Source organism: Phoxinus phoxinus, assembly GCF_949152265.1.
Source record: "Phoxinus phoxinus genome assembly, chromosome: 18".
NCBI classification, from domain to species: domain Eukaryota; kingdom Metazoa; phylum Chordata; class Actinopteri; order Cypriniformes; family Leuciscidae; genus Phoxinus; species Phoxinus phoxinus.
The window spans coordinates 11,715,398-11,732,247 of NC_136893.1; the positions used below are offsets into that span (position 1 = coordinate 11,715,398).

General features: G+C 35.8%; 2 protein-coding genes across 5 annotated transcripts; both read left to right on the plus strand.

Annotated features, from left to right (window-relative positions):
- Nucleotides 1-64: 64 nt before the first annotated feature.
- On the plus strand, nt 65-6,675 carry troap (trophinin associated protein). 4 transcript variants are annotated; one of them, XM_079588470.1, is made up of 16 exons: nt 65-277; nt 508-582; nt 1,313-1,532; nt 1,990-2,512; nt 2,647-2,777; nt 2,963-3,011; nt 3,187-3,326; nt 3,439-3,502; nt 4,387-4,517; nt 4,598-4,658; nt 4,930-4,997; nt 5,079-5,177; nt 5,269-5,376; nt 5,471-5,780; nt 5,984-6,159; nt 6,251-6,675. In XM_079588470.1, the coding sequence occupies exons 2-16, from the start codon at nt 527-529 to the stop codon at nt 6,323-6,325; spliced, it is 2,211 nt and encodes a 736-aa protein (XP_079444596.1). In that variant the 5' UTR covers nt 65-277; nt 508-526; the 3' UTR covers nt 6,326-6,675. The 4 variants fall into 4 exon arrangements, with proteins under 4 accessions (XP_079444596.1, XP_079444598.1, XP_079444597.1 ...); XM_079588472.1 differs by having other exon boundaries at nt 1,367-1,532; nt 6,251-6,669; XM_079588471.1 differs by having other exon boundaries at nt 2,671-2,777; nt 6,251-6,661.
- Nucleotides 6,676-7,181: 506 nt separating this feature from the next.
- On the plus strand, nt 7,182-16,203 carry pfkma (phosphofructokinase, muscle a). Its single transcript, XM_079587740.1, has 22 exons — nt 7,182-7,405; nt 8,213-8,286; nt 8,384-8,461; nt 8,715-8,904; nt 9,040-9,205; nt 9,311-9,355; nt 9,546-9,654; nt 10,516-10,611; nt 10,729-10,821; nt 10,930-11,055; nt 11,381-11,445; nt 11,556-11,619; nt 11,703-11,849; nt 12,433-12,503; nt 12,593-12,680; nt 12,867-13,019; nt 14,075-14,239; nt 14,344-14,405; nt 14,570-14,681; nt 14,781-14,880; nt 15,650-15,755; nt 15,840-16,203. The coding sequence occupies exons 1-22, from the start codon at nt 7,315-7,317 to the stop codon at nt 15,991-15,993; spliced, it is 2,355 nt and encodes a 784-aa protein (XP_079443866.1). The 5' UTR covers nt 7,182-7,314; the 3' UTR covers nt 15,994-16,203.
- Nucleotides 16,204-16,850: the final 647 nt, after the last annotated feature.

Here is a 16,850-nt window from a genome sequence, read left to right on the forward strand (position 1 = left end):
GAGCCCATGCAAATTGAATAAATGGGAGTCACATGATTTAAAGCCGCATCTCTGTTGCCATAGTGGTGTCAATGGTGGTCAGCTATTGGCTGATGGCACGACTCCGTGAACCAGTCAAAATGCGCGCTTTTTACAAACTACTCCGGAAGTCAACACGCTACTGAGCTGAGCATTTTCCCTTTGCCAGTGAAGAGTGGCTTAATGTGGAAAGTCCTGTAGCTTGAAAACAACATAAAAGAAGCTGCAGTTTTAAGATATTGCGTAAACTAATTTCCTGGTACGTATGTGTGTGTTAGTAAAATTATATGATTTATTTATCATATAAAATTATACGATTTATTCACATGAATACATAACAACTAACGTTAGGTGCGAAGAGCTTGCATGGTTCTGAGCTGTTTTCTGATGTTGTACATTGCTATAGTGTTAGTAATGATTGAGCGAACACTTCTCGTTAAGGGACATTTTTGATTCTTCTTATTCATCTCAAGATCCGTCTTGTTACAGGCGCTGAATCCCTGTCGAGATGGCGTCCTCTAACCCTCTGCGACCCCAGAACAGAAGTCAGCAGGATCAACCAGGGTAAGTAAGCTGATCATTCACAGTAACGTTATATTTATATCAGCTTTCTCCCCCTCAATAACCAGTGCATTTAAATGTCACAATATCACTTCCTTAACTGATTATTTGATGGAACATTTCATAATAACATCATTTTTTTTAATGCTCATTTTTGTTTTTGTTATATATATATTTTTTAAATTGTTTAACAGCTTTTAGCAAGTAATTTTGTAAGTATATGGGTACCAGTTTTTATTTGTATTCTGAATTTATTTTTTACATTTGTTTTCACTTTAGTCTTAAAGTTTTAGCAATTTTGTTGTTTTATGTCTATTCTTTAAATTTATAAAATTTTATTTCAGTTTTAGTTATTTTAGTACATAAAGTTAAACTAAATGTGAAAAATCATACATTTTATTTTACCTATTTTGCATTGTAACTATTTTCAGGACAATTAAGCCCTCAATTCTCATTACTATAATAGTTATTGTAGGCCTACTGTCTTTGTCATTATTTAATTTTAATGGTGATTCAATATAATTTTTTTTTTGTAAATTCAAACCAATAATAATCAATAAAATTACTGTAAAAAACCCATCAAATTATCAAAACTGAATAAACGGTTTTATTTTACAGTGATGTTTTTATTTATATATATATATATATATATATATATATATATATATATATATATATATATATATATATATATATATATATATATCTGATCCATTATATTCAATGCAATTAGGACCTTGATGAATCAGGATTTGAAGACTAAGCTCAGTGCTTCCTCCTTTAAAAGAGGATCTGAGAATCTGGACCCCAATGCTTCTGCTGAAACTGGAAAAGGAGTCAATAAACTGAAAGCTGTCAGCAGGCTTCCAGTTCTTTCCAAATCTCTGCAACCAGCCCTAAGTGAGCTCTCCCACAATCCCAGTCTCAACAGATGGGAACAGAGGCCTCTTACGGTAAGGGCAAGCATTTCTGATCATTACACAAATCTGAAATAAATTACAATGTCTACCAAGTCATTTTAAAGGAATAATTTACCTAAAACATAAAAATTCGGACCTATATAAGTATTAATGTACTATTATAGTATTTATTACAATTTTAAATGTCAAAATATTAAATAAGTTTGTGCTTTTTATTAGTGTATACATATGTGTGTGTGTATGTATGTATGTATGTATATAAACATAAATTATATATAATATAGCTTTAGTTTTAGTACTTCAACTTATACTTATTTATTTTAGTTGAAAGTTTTGTTTATATTTTTCGTCTAATATAGTATATTTGATCTTGTTTCATCTTTATTTTAATTACCGAAACCTTTTTTAATAATTATCAATAATATCAATTTATCAATAATAACACTGATAATAACTACATGCATAATGATTTATTCATTTTTGTCCCTAGGGTAAAGTGCAGAAAAAAAGGACCTGCACCAAACCCATTCCTTTCAATCTGTCCCAGTCACGCTCACGCGGTCAGAGAAACACAGACATTCCTCAAGAAAAAGCGCCTCCGACGCATTCTGCCCGACTAACCCCTGTGTCAAAAGTGAGGAACTTAAATCCAAGTGCCAAAACTGAAACTCAGAGCCATAAGGCTACCACACCAGGTGTCCTCAGGGCTCCAGCAAACAAGTCACAGCGAGTGCAGCCTGGTAGTCATGTAGAATATGTTGCATTAAATAAAAAGTCCACTGATGTTCACCCACCTTCACAAGAATCCAGATGCCGCAGTCACACTGATTTAAGTTCACGTTTAGGTAGCATCACTCTTGTACAATCTAAGCTTCCTGAAGACTTGGGTTGGAGTCAATTATGTAAAACTTCCCTTGTTAAAGTAGATGTTAATTCTGATAATCAAGCACCAAAGGACATGTACGGTTTCCAAACTGTCCCTTCAACTACACAAAGCCATGTAAGCACTAAAGGTGAGTGGCATACTATCAGATCTTTTCTCATTGTGTCAATCAATTCAATGTTCAAATTGTCTTAATTGTTCATGGTTCTTTGTTTAATTTATTCATTAGTTGTTTATCATTGATGTATGTGCATGTGAGTACAGGATCATCATCAAATCTTCCTTCAGCTGTACGCAATGTCCTTCCATGTGAGGGATCGAGTGCTGTTGGAGAGCAATGCATGATGCTGCGTTTATCTACCTGCCCCCCTGGACTGGGAACCTCCAATCATGTGGTTAGAAATTGTAGAAAAGCCCTTTAATGAAAACAAATGGTTTGCTGACCCTTCATAATGATCATGCCAGTTGTCTTTCCAGTCTAGTATGATAATGTAATGTAAAATGTCTTGCTCCAGAGATAGCATTATGTTGATCTGCATGTGACTGGATAGTTCAGGTTTTCTTTTTTCTTTTTTTTTAGCCTCAAAGAGTTGTGAAGAAGAGTCTTCGTGGTGTTGATGGCACCACAGGTTAGTTCACCTTTAAAGACTTTTGCCCCCGGTTTCAGAGACAAGGTTTAAGCCTAGTCCCAGACTAAAATCCAAGGCCTAATTCTGACTTGATCTAAACCCTGTCTGTGAAACCAGGCCCTACTTTTCTCACCGTCCATAAAGGGTGAGCTCTTTATTTTCCTTTCATTTCAAGACAAAGCTGGGCCGTTTTCCCCTGACCCATCGGCACTACGTAGTATTCTGCAGAATGATGGAATGAAACTGGAGGAGCATGTTGGAGCAACACCCAGAGTATCAGTGTGTCCCACTGGCAGAGGAACTTCTATTTATTCCGTGAGTCCAGTCCAGTGAAATATCATTCACACAGTGATTATGATATTTTACTTCTAAATGCTCCATTTAGGCAGAATATGTTGTGAAATGGACATGACCATGTGCACTTTAGGCTCAAAGAGTACCTGTCAAAAAGACTCAAAAAGAAGCTCCAGTGGAGGCCAAAAGCACTACAGGTATGTATTTTTGTTTTCATCATAGTGATTTTAGCAGGACTATTAAGTCTAATACACTTGCATTCAAAATTCTGGCGTCAGTTTTTATAAAATGTTTTTGAAAAGTCTCATGCTCATCAAGGCTGCAGTTATTTGATCGAATACAGTGATGCAGTAAAACAGTAATGTTATGAAATGTTACAAATAAATTAATTGTAAAATGTAATTTATTCCTGTAATGCCAAAGCTGAATTTTCAGCATCATTACTCCAGTCTTCAGAGTCACATGATCTCATATTTCTTTATCAATGTTAAATATGCTTCTGCTGCTCAAAATAGTTTTTTATTGATATTCTTTTCTTCGATCAAAATATCAGCATTTATTTAGAAGTCTTTTGTAACATTATAAATGTCTTTACTGTCCCTTTTGATCTATTATTTCAGTCCAAAATTAAAATTTCCTTTACTCACCCCCATGTGATCCAAGATGTTCATCATGTCTTTCTTTCTTTAGTCGAAAAGAAATTAAGGTTTTTGAGAAACTTTCCACGAGTGCAATGCAGCTTCAAAGGGCTCTACATAATACCAGCCGAGGAATCTTATCTAGCGAAACAAATTGTTAATAAAAAATAAAAAAAAATAAAAAATGTATATACTTAAACCACAAATGCTTTTCTTACACTAGCTCTAGATGCCTGTCCATGACGGCACGCATTATGTAATCACGTTGGAATCACGCGTTACATAGGCAGGAAAAACTCCTTTATATATATAATCTATCTCTTAACCCCAATTTTTTTGTACTGTGTATTCTGTTATATAACTATTACAGAACTTTATTATGTCAAAATTATGCAGATCTTTTCATCCCATAAGATTGATTTGGATGTTATGTGATCCTTTAGGAAGTGCTGTGTCCTTCTCCCCTGACCCTGCAGCCCTGTGCAGTATTCTACTGAATGAAGGTGTGAGGGCTGGTGGAGCAACACCCAGGGTTTCAACCTGTCCCACTGGCAGAGGAACCTCCATTTATTCTGTGAGTCTGTTCAGTGACTCAACTTTCAGTTTTGTGCTAAAATTAAGGCATTTTTACTAATAGAACTTTATTTATCTCAGGCCCTGAGAGTCCCAGTGAAGAAGAATAAACCAGAAGCCACAGCAGCAGCAGCATCTCAGTGTAAGTTTCACTAGCTATGTTTTCGTCCACCTTTTTTCGTGCTCATTTTGGGAAATTGCATTAAAAAAAGCTGGATGGAAATGCCAAGATGTGTTTAAACTACGATGGAAGCACATTTTCTGGAATACTTGATTCGGAAATGTTTTATGTGATATTCAAATTTTGCGCATAAGTAAGATTCGCAACTTTGGATGGAAACATAGCTAATCTCCAGTGTTCTTCTCCTTCAACATCATGCTTTCATTCCTACTGTTTCTCTGTTGTGATGCAGGTGCAAATAGAACACCAGTGATGAAATGGACACCGCAGCGGGTTGCAAACACCAAACCACAGTCAATGGTGAGTGTTTTCTTGTCATGGTTTGTATTTTTTGTTTTGAAACTATTTGTATCCCAGACTGTTTACTGTTTCTATTTACAGAGGAAGCTCTGTACCGGCCAAAAGATGTCCAGTTTAAGGGGCTCTCCAGGTTTGCGTGGAGCCCACGACCCCAGTACTGGACTCTTGATGTGCCATGAGGTAAAACAAGCCCATGATGCAGAACCTTTGTCGTTTACTTGATCATCATGATAGAATGGCAGGTTAACACTGGGTGTTGATTGTGTTGTAGGGGGAAGATGTTGTTCAGAGGTTATTTGAAGACCAAGAGCAGATGGACGATGACCGGATTGACCAAGATGACATTACATCGCAACAATTACTGAAAAGTCACCAAACCGTATGATGCTTTAACTGTAAAATGTTAATTAATGCATCACTGGTAAAATATTGATGGTTTAAAAGTAATCTCACCTTGTCTTTTCCTCATTCAGGCTGAAGCTCAGTCAAGAATGAAAGAAAATTCAGATTCAAATCATTGCCACTCTGAGAACAGAGGCAAGAAAACAGCCCAGCCGTTCATACAAGCAGCACACAGAGGGTCAGTCATTGTTTTCTCATCAAGCCAAAGACTTGGACCAGACCGGTCTCAGGATACTCTGAAGACCACTGGAGCAGACGTCCCTTTGCAGCTCTGTGTAGACCGGCCTACATCCCATAATGCACTACCACTGCTATCAGACCAAAGAAATGGATCACAGATCAATCCTAGCTTAGACCTGACTAAACAAAGCCAATCAAAAGGTAACCATGCCATCTAAAGTGAAACTAAAATCAACCTTTTTGTCTGTTTTCTTCCACACAGTGGTGTAAATGACCATATCTGTCCAATGTTGTATTAATTGATGCTTAAGCAGACATCTGGAAGACTGTTAAGCGTTTGTAGTAGTGTGTACTGCATTAAATGTGTTCTGATATGTTGGTAATGTGTATCCATCTGTCTGTAGCTCCTACCGTCATACACTCTACCGCTCTGTCTGCTCTGCGGCGGCGTCATACGCCTCTGGAGGAGATGATTCTGGATGAGGAATGTGCTACGTACACCTCTCGCCTGCTCTCCTGCCCACTGCAGCCCCGCTGTGGCAACCCAGTGGCCACCACACTTCTGTTTAAAGACTGTACTGTGAGTGATTGGTCTGTTCTGAATTGTGCACAACAAACTAAGCTGGTTGAATAGCTGTTGATACATCTTGTTATTTCTGTCCTCTCTTCAGAGTTTTTTACCCATTGGCCTGTCCTCATCGGTACATTTGAATCCAGTCCCTTCTGGTTCCTTGATCAGAGCGTAAAGGCAGATGTCCCACAGCATATTTCTTGAGTAGGTCTGTGTAAAGCTATGTAATACTGTCTGAAACAGTATGCTGTCTGAAACCGTGTTTCTATTTGCACTTTTGAAATGTTATGTTGTCATGCAGTTAGATGTAACTAGTTACAGATTCCACAAGCAGCAAAGTCTTGGACAGATACAATGTTTGATGGGATTCACTGTTGACAGCATGCCTGAACTCTTTGTATACTGAACACTTTCATATTTTTTTACACTGAACTTGTCACTGACTAGAAACACTGTGTGCTTTCAGCTTGTCTCTTTGTTTAAAGTGTATAATAAATCTATATATAAACGCAAAGTTCTACATTAAGTTTTTTCAATTTCTTCAATCATTCGTTCTTTTCCTGAATCGTACTATTACAAGGTTCTACATGCAATCACAAAAATAAATGATTATATGATATATACAAATATTTATATATATATATATATATATATATATATAAAATATATACTGTATGTGTGTGTGTGTGTATTATGAGTGCTCTTTTTTTGTAATATGCAGCTTTAAAACTTTGACGTATATGACTCAATTAAGGATATTATTGTGTGAAAATCTTTTTAAAACATTTTGTATTATGGAATTTCTTTTACATTAAATTATGTAAAGTCAAAAATCCACGTTTAAAAAAAGTATTATAAATAAAACCTAACATTAAGACTGTAACGTTGAGACATGGTAAACTTGACAATACAAAACTTTTATTTATTGAGCATGCAACCTTTGCTGTGTAAGTCAAGTTGATACCTTATATTTAGCTGAATCAGGGGGTGTGTGACTGCGGTATTTGTGAAATGAAATCCAGGGGGTGGGCACAACTTACTGGAACACTGTCCTATAAAACCCTTCCTTCTGGAGCCCCTTGCTTTGAGAGACGGTGCTAGCACGTCTTTCATTTGCCTCCTTTTCCAATTCCCTTTGCCTCCAATTTCTGGAATTCCTGAACCATGTCAAACATAAACACAGCTGGGGTGGACCCGACAAACATGGGGGTCGGACGGGCCATTGCTGTACTGACGTCAGGTGGTGATGCCCAGGGTAAGTTATGATCTGCCTCTTAGATTTTTTTGATTGTTCATATGGCGGTCACCAAGAGGGTAGTAAAAAAAAAAACATTCCTGGTTGGATAATTAGATCACAATACTTTTGGTGTGATTTTGTCTATGCTTAGTAGTATACCTTGTGCAAAAGAGGTTTTCCCCCTCTGATCAGATATGATAAAGTTATTACTATTTTTATAGACATTTTCTATACATATATAATTTATGGCGAGGAATTGAATACAACAATAATTGTACTGAATTGAATAAATGCCACAAAAATAAAAATAATAATTTACAATTAAATGAGTTAAATGCATGTTCTGAAGTAGAACAAAAGCACAAAATGTTCTAACAAAAATCAATATGTAGTTTTTTTATTTGCTCAAGTCTGGTCCATTAATGTCAATGCTCTTGTAGCCTTTAGCTTTAGCGTGTAGCTCTTGTACCCTGTCTACCTATTTCCATAATTGAAGGCTAAATTTATCTCCAGTGACCTTCTTCTGAAATGACATGAGGTTATGGAGAGTAGCAGGCTTTTCCACAGCTGCTCACTGTTGAAACTAGAGACACAACACAATCTAAAACACCTTGAGCTTTACTTTTGAGTTCACATTAAGTTCTTATCTTATCTTAATTATCTTATCTCAGACACTCGCATAATTCCTCAACCTGTGTTATGAAATGTCATGTGGTATCTCTCTCTACTTTCCCTGTAGCCCTGTGTAGCTTCTTGTATCTCCACAGTTAAAGATATGATTATAATGTGAGTGAAAACAGACAGAGGTTTTCTTGTCTATTGCAGGGATGAATGCAGCCGTGAGGGCCACTGTCAGGGTTGGTCTTTACACTGGAGCCAAAGTCTTCTTTGTCCATGAGGTAAATTTGAACTTTATAAGAATAAAAACAAACGTGTAGATGCCAATCATATCAGTTAACAATGTTGTTACATTTCATGTCTGTTCACTGTTTGTAGGGCTATCAGGGATTGGTTGACGGAGGGGATCACATCCGTCCCGCTAAATGGGAGAGTGTGTCCATGATGCTACAGCTGGTGAGCCTGTACTTTCAGATGACATTCAGTTTATTATTCCTATACTAGGATTTTAAGTTCAATTCGAATACAATACAACACCACTCATTTGCTAAATGAAAAAAAAAAAAAATGCTGAAAGAATATAGGCTACTCATTAAAGATGACACTGGTGTTGGTCATTGATGGTGATAAAATAACACCCAAATTGAGTTTTCTTTCATTTGCACTATTCTTAGTGTCCTGATTGTCTGAATTCTTCCTGTGTCTGAAGGGTGGCACAGTCATTGGCAGTGCCCGCTGTATGGATTTCCAGACTAGGGAGGGGCGTTTGAAGGCTGCCTGCAATCTCGTCAAGCTGGGCATCACTAATCTCTGTGTAATTGGTGGCGATGGCAGTTTGACCGGTGCCAACATATTTCGTACTGAGTGGAATGACTTGCTGAAAGATCTAATCAGCAAAGGTAAAGAACGGTCTGTGCTGAAGGTACTATTGAAACACTTTAAATCGTGTAAACATAGCCTGTGTACATTTGTTTCATTGCTTGAAGGCTGCAATCCCTAAATCTGATTAAACTGAATTGTTCCTCTGCACACAGGTACAATCACTAAGGAGGAGGCCAAGGCTTCGTCTCATCTGAATATTGTGGGTATGGTCGGCTCTATCGACAATGACTTCTGCGGAACAGACATGACCATCGGCACAGACTCTGCCCTACATCGCATCATTGAGGTGGTGGACAGTATCACCACAACAGCACAAAGGTCACAAATAAGTGTAATTGATCAAATATCAGCAATCACTGTTTTTTTTTTTTGTTTAGACGTTTGTTGTTAAATTGTGATTTTGAACTCTGCTCTCACCCACAGCCACCAACGTGCTTTCATCCTGGAGGTCATGGGAAGACACTGTGGGTAAGAGTGTGCTTGTGTGTGTGTGTGTGCTTATACACTGAAGTCAGCTTATGTGCGCAGCAGAACTGGAGTCAAGAACAGACCCTCTAAGACCAATCCCAGAGGAAAACCAGATCCCCTTACACCCAGATCAAAGGTTTAGATGCTGGAATCTCACATTTAATTATGTGTGTGTGTGTGTGTGTTTCAGTTACCTAGCTCTAGTTGCTGCTCTGGCATGTGGTGCTGACTGGGTGTTTATTCCTGAGATGCCCCCAGATGAGGGGTGGGAGGAGCACTTGTGCAGAAGACTGACTGAGGTACAAAGCAATAGACAACACACACACACACACACACAAAAACACACACAAACATTATATTATTGTCAGTCACATATTTCAACATCCTTGACATATTTAACCATTTAGGATTGGTTAGACTACTTAATGTTTTTGAAAAACGTTAAGCTCACCAAGGCTGCATTTATTTGATAATAAAAACTGAAATAATAATTACAATTTAAAATAACTTTTCTATTTTGAAATATTTTAAATGTAATTTATCCCTGTTAGTAGAATTTTCAGCATCACTACTCCAGTCTTCAGTGTCACACGATCCTTCAGAAATCATTCTAATATGCTCATTTAGTGTTCAAGAAAAAAAATCTTATTATTATCAGTGTTAAAAACAGTTGCTGCTTAATATTTCTGTGGAAACTGTAATATTTTTTTCAGGATTATTTGATGACTAGAAATATTATTATTAAAATGTCTTTACTGTCACGTTTGATCAATTTAATGCTTCCTTACTGAATAAAAGTATTAATTTATTTAAAAGAAATTGTACTGACCCTGAACCTTTGAACTGTACTATGTAAATCTACTGAAAAAGCAAAACTGAAAAAGTTTTATTTATTTTAATTGTATTATTTTTATCAATTGGAAATAATTTTTTTATGTTTTAAGCATAAATCTAACTAAATGTTGTAAGGTTTGCGGTTAAGTCAAGATTACAACAATTAGGGCATTACAAATAGTTTAATTCAAGATTTTCTTACAATATCTATTATTATCTTCTTACATGTTAAAACACAGTACTGATGATAATCAAAGACTATATATAATTTATATACAGACTAAAGGGGACTACATTGAATCATGATTGTATCTCTCCTCAAACAGACCAGAAATGCAGGTTCTCGTCTAAATGTGATCATTGTGGCTGAGGGAGCGATCGATAAAAAAGGGCAGCCGATCACCTGTGACCAGCTGAAAGATGTAACTTTACTCCCTAACTTACTATACTACACATGCTCTTGAAAGAGATGTTCCAGCATAGTGATGTAACTGCTGTCTATAAGTGCACTTTGATTATGTTTTTCTGTTCTCATTCAGCTGGTGACAAAGAGGCTGGGCTTTGATACTCGTGCCACTATCCTTGGACATGTGCAGAGAGGTGGCACCCCCTCAGCTTTTGACAGGGTGCTAGTGAGTCCCTCCCTCTTCACTCCTTAACATTTTCTCAATTTTCCCTTTGTATTGTCCACCCTTCTTTATTTCATATGTGTTTAAATGTGCATGTTTGTTGTATATCAGGGCAGTAGGATGGGTGTGGAGGCTGTAATGGCTCTGCTAGAAGCCACTCCAGAAACTCCTGCCTGTGTGGTCAGTCTCTCTGGAAACCAGGCTGTCAGACTCCCCCTGATGGAGTGTGTGCAAGTGGTGTGTATACGCATACATTTTTAAAATATATAATAATTTCATGACTTTCTACTTGAAATTAGGTAAAATTTCCCCCAAAAAATATTGGGTCTTGTTATATTATTAAAAATATTGAGTGATGTTTACGTTTTATTCGTACAAAGTAATTACACATTTAAATGAATTAAAACTAAATTAATGCATTACAACTAAATCCATAAAATGACCCCATGGTGGAAACTTGATTCTATATCTGAAGCACCTGACAGAACCCTTTTAAGGTTCTATATAGAACCCTTTCTTCTAAGAGTGTATAGATATTTTTTTTCTTTTCTTCAAAATATAGACCAAGGATGTCACTGTTGCAATGAAAGAGGGTCGATTTGACGATGCTGTAAAACTCAGGGGAAGGTATGTTCAGAAATGTCTCTTGCTCTCTTGTTTTAATATATTATTATTATTAGTAGTAGTAGTAGCATTGTAAACTTGTATTGTATTAGTATTCAGTGATTGGTTTGCAGGAGTTTTGAGAATAACTGGAACACATATAAACTCTTAGCTCATGTGCGCCCCCCGGAGACAAAGGTGAGGAGATTCATTAATTTATTCTCATTTCTTATCTTTTCATTCTCATTTTTAATCATACGTTTCTTCTTTTTGTTCGCCAGGGTTGCATTAATGTGGCTATTTTAAACGTGGGTGCTCCCTGCGCTGGCATGAATGCAGCAGTACGTGCAGCCGTCAGGATCGGACTCATCCAGGGTCACAACATGCTGGCGGTTCATGATGGCTTTGAGGGTCTGGCTCAGGAAAAGGTAAGCAGCAGCATCAACGAATCGAGCAGTGTTTCAAAGTTTAGGATTGGTACAATATTTTTCTAAATGTCTCTTATTCTGACCAAGGATGCTTAATTGATCAAATATACCATTCAAACTAGTATAACAATATATAATATAATATAACAATATTACAATAAAGCAAATGTTTTCTATTTTAATTTATTTAAAAAAAATGTTATTTATTCCTGTAACGTTAAAGCTAAATATTCAGCAGCATTACTCCAGTCTTTGGTGTCACATCCTTTAGAAATCAATTTAATATGGTGATTTGGTGCTCAAGAAACATTTATTATTATTATCAATGTTGAAAAACGTTGTGCCACATAATATTTTATGTAAACACTGTTTTAGGATACTTTTAGGAATAGAAAGTATAGTATGTGGAATAGTCTTGCCATTTTGAACAATTAAATGCGTCCTTGTTGAATAATAGATTTATTTGTTTTTTTTAAAGCGTACTGTCCGGTAACTATGTTGTAGCACTTAATCCTGGAATCCATTGTAAGGGTTTTAAAAAGCCATTGTAGTGTTGTCATATTCTGTCTAACATAATGTTTAGATTGAGCCCATCACTTGGAATACTGTTGGAGACTGGACAGGGAAAGGTGGATGTGATTTGGGAACCAAAAGGTACTGATCACTTTAGATTATTTTTCACTTTACATCATTTATAGGTCTGCAATACTTGAAGGTATTTCAATATTTTTCTGTTAATGCAGAGTGTTACCTGGAAAGTACATGGAGGAAATCAGTTTGAATATTGCCAAGTACAATATTCACGCTCTGATCATCATTGGGGGTTTTGAGGCAAGTGACGAAATATGTCCATGTCCTATTCTGTCCACATTTTCTTTAGGCCACATTATAGGGTTAAGGTTAATGAAAATTCAGTCATTTATTACTCACCCTCATGTCAGTCCTAAGACTTTCAGAATTTTCCTTTTTGGGTGAACTATCCCTATAAAACTGCAGTCTTCACATTCCCGTTTTCAGGCATTTTCCGGGGGATTGGAGATGGTTCAAGGCAGAGAGAAGTATGAGGAGCTGTGTATTCCCATGGTGATCATTCCTGCTACTGTATCTAACAATGTGCCTGGCTCAGACTTCAGCATCGGAGCCGACACCGCCCTTAACACCATTACCTCGGTTAGAGATACAGCACACACTATGTCTACATTTTAGGGATGCACAGTATCATACCATACTGATTATTTTAATATTTTAAATTAATTTGTTCATTTTTAAAATATATATTTAGTTAAATATTTATTTATTTCAATGTTTTGTTTTTACTTCAATGTAATCTTTAGCAAATCTATTTTACATAATGTACATTATAAGGCTGTGATGCCTGAATGGACTTGCATTAAAATAACAGATTTTATGGCAAGACACTACAGGCAAAACCTTTCTTTTTTTTTTTCTTTTTTTTGGGTGCACTGATCAATTTTGAGAATTTGGGCTGTTTTGCTTCCATAACTTGTCTTCTTTCAGACTAGTGGAAAGAACACACCCAAAATACACAATTAAGTGTTTATTTTATTACACTATCTATTTGCGCCTTTATTTTCAATGACAAAACTTTAAAGGTCGTTTTCTCAAAATTAGTTTTTTCTCATGTACTTCAAAAGTCCTTACATACACCAAACTTTACAGTTTGATTTCTACCTATAATCTGAAGGTTTTTACAGAGGGATTTGTTAATATATCATTCACCTGATATATTTGTAACATTGTATTCCTAAAAACATGGCTGTTGACAGCTTTCTTGAGTGATGAAAAGAGATATCCAAAATCTCCTCTGTACAAACCCTTAACTCTAACATGTCAACAAAATGAAACCTGGCTTTATTCAATGTTCAGATTTCAAGTCTGGATGTTTATGCAAAATTATGCCTAATTTGCATATTTAACCAACATTTAACAAAACTTGTAAAACAATTGTCCTAATGTACTGTGATCGATCTACTAGGACAACTATGGTGATATCTATTAGTTAAATATTTACCATATTCACCTGAGGTGTCTTGCCTGAAGCGTTTTATCTTTAATTTATTTCAGCAAAACGATCATTTATTGGCTATTGAACTTAACATGAAAAATAATTATCGGCTTATTAGTTTCAGCCAGAAGTGTAATACTGGTGCATCCCCATGCAGTATATGGTTATTCTGTAGTGTCCTCACATGAGGCCTCTGTAGACCTGTGACAGGATCAAGCAGTCGGCAGCAGGAACCAAGCGCCGTGTGTTCATCATTGAGACTATGGGAGGATACTGCGGCTACCTGGCCACCATGTCTGGTCTCTCTGCAGGTGCTGATGCTGCTTATATATATGAAGAGAAATTTGGCATTCGGGACTTAGAGGTAAACAAGCAACTCGAAACAAATAGCAAAGAAAATGGACTTAATCAGATCACTCAAAACGGAACTGTTCAGTTTGAATTTCTCCAAATAATTCATGTTTACAGAGAAATGTGGAACATCTTGTTGAGAAGATGAAGACCACTGTTAAGAGAGGCCTAATTCTCAGGTTTGTCATTCAGTATTCGTAATATGAGGTTTGTTTTTACCTCTGAGGTGAGACTCCTTAAAGGAATTACTAAAAACAGCATCTTTAGCATGCAACGGTTACTTCAGCAAATATAGTATAACACGAATTGTCAAAATAAACCTTTTAATGAACATGTCTTGTAGAAATGAAAACTGCAATTCCAATTACACCACTGATTTCATCTTCAACCTGTATTCAGAGGAGGGAAAGGGTGTTTTTGACTGCCGTAAGAATGTCCTCGGCCATATGCAGCAGGTTAGATGTAATAAGTCGCTTATTTTATTAAGTATTAAGAATGCACATTTATTAGCAGTTGTTTTTATGTATTTTGTCTCGCATTCATTCTTTTTATAGGGTGGCACCCCGACACCTTTTGACAGAAACTTTGCTACCAAGATGGGTGCTAAGGCTGTTCTCTGGCTGACTGAGAAATTAAAGGATTGTTACAGACATGGTGAGAAATAATGCAGTTTGATATTTCCTTATATTTTTTCTGTCGTCCGTGGCAAAGCTATAAATCAGTCTGCTGGAAATCACATCGCTCTCTTGTTTCATACAAATGCACCATTAATATTATTGTAAAATTGTTGCAATTGTTGTTATTTTTGTTGATTTGGCCAATCTTTTTGTACAATTGAATGGACAAATTTTTCTTAGTGAAAGATTTAATATAATATACATTATGACTCATAAGTAAAAAATTAAAAACTTTTATCAAGCAAGGATGCATTAAATTGTGACAGTAAAAACATATATAACGTTCAAATAAATGCTGTTCTTTAGATTTTTCTACTTATCACAAAAAATAAATAAAAATAATAATAATGATAATTATATATATATATAGGCCTATATATATACTTCATGATTTCCTCAACTTTTCAGCAGGAGTACTGTTTTCAACTAATAATAAAAATAAATGTTACTTGAGCAGCAAATCTGCATGTTAGAATGATTTCTGAAGGATCATGTGGCACTGGAGTAATGATGCTGAATTCAGCTTTGCCATCACAGGAATAAATTACATGTTTACAAATTTAACGTATTATAAAAAAATAATAATAATAATATTTCAAAATAGTAATGTTCAGTCAGTCAGTCAGTCAGTCACAAAGTAATATTCATTTTTATTCAATTATTATTTATTATTTTGTGACTGACCGGCTGGCTGTACATTTTCCCTTTAAATAAAACATGTATTTCTGATTTGACTGTCTGTACAGGGCGAATCTTTGCTAACACCCCAGACTCTGCGTGCGTGTTGGGCATGAGGAAGAGAGGACTTGTCTTACAGCCTCTGGCTGAATTGAAAGAACAGACAGATTTCGAGTAAGAACGTGATGCGTGCATTTAAATGCATATCATTCAGAAGTTTGTGACCCCACTAATTAATTGCTTATCTCTTTCGCTCAGACACCGTATTCCAAAGAGCCAGTGGTGGCTGAAGCTGAGACCTATTATGAAGATCTTGGCCAAGTACGAGATTAGTCTGGACACTTCTGAACATGCTAGTATGGAGCATGTCATAATCAAGAAGCATCCGGTGCACATGACCCTCACAAAGTAATCATAAGCAAAAATGAGGACAGACAGATGTGACTGACTACACAGAGCATTTTAACAATCGTGTGAAATGACGGGTAATCATGAATGTATCTACTTCTAGAATAATTTGTTAACCTGTCTGTGTATTATTCTTTTTAATTTTGTTTGTATTTATAGTATTTATGCTAATACTATGTTGCAATATGCAAAATAAAATACTCTTATTATCAAATGCCCTTGGTTTTCTTTTATATATATATACATAGGCCTACACATACACATATACTTTTTCTTTTTTTTAGGAAGGGATTTAAATATAAATATACAAACAGCATGTAGTAACATTTATTTTCTAGTCTAGTAAACCTTCAATGATTATACAAACAAACATGCAAACCAAATTTGAATGTTGTGTTATTTATAAACATGTATATGAGTAATGTAATTACTATTTCATCTGATACCAATACTGACTAAAGGAGTATATAGTGTAAATTTTTATTTTGGAGCCAAATAAACTTTCTCCACAAGTCTCCAGTCAAAGAACTATGTTCACCACCAGATGTCAGTCATTGATCTGCTTTGTTACATCAGTATGTTTATTCATTTTCATCCTCAGATTATAACAATACTAATCAGTTTGGTGAAATAATAATTTACTCTATTAAACTTCAGGCCTACAATTTTTCTGATTGAAGAGCCTTTGATTGATTAGTGTCTGCCTGTTAAAGCACCTCTGTATTTTGATGGGAAGCATCAAATTATACTATTCTAATTTCATTTAAATTATCCCAGTAACCCTCATTAGTTACTTTTATTGCATAGAAATAAATGGCATAAATTGAACTAATGCTGTCTGTGATTCTGCCTAAAATATTT

Bases quoted from the DNA above. Each gene is read 5' to 3' on its own strand.
- troap (XM_079588470.1), top strand. From the start codon at position 527: ATGGCGTCCTCTAACCCTCTGCGACCCCAGAACAGAAGTCAGCAGGAT. The intron at 4,659-4,929 runs GTAAGTTTCACT...GTTGTGATGCAG, and splicing joins AGCAGCAGCAGCATCTCAGT to GTGCAAATAGAACACCAGTG. The intron at 4,998-5,078 runs GTGAGTGTTTTC...TTCTATTTACAG, and splicing joins ACACCAAACCACAGTCAATG to AGGAAGCTCTGTACCGGCCA.
- pfkma (XM_079587740.1), top strand. From the start codon at position 7,315: ATGTCAAACATAAACACAGCTGGGGTGGACCCGACAAACATGGGGGTC. The intron at 11,446-11,555 runs GTATGTTCAGAA...ATTGGTTTGCAG, and splicing joins GCTGTAAAACTCAGGGGAAG to GAGTTTTGAGAATAACTGGA. The intron at 11,850-12,432 runs GTAAGCAGCAGC...CATAATGTTTAG, and splicing joins AGGGTCTGGCTCAGGAAAAG to ATTGAGCCCATCACTTGGAA.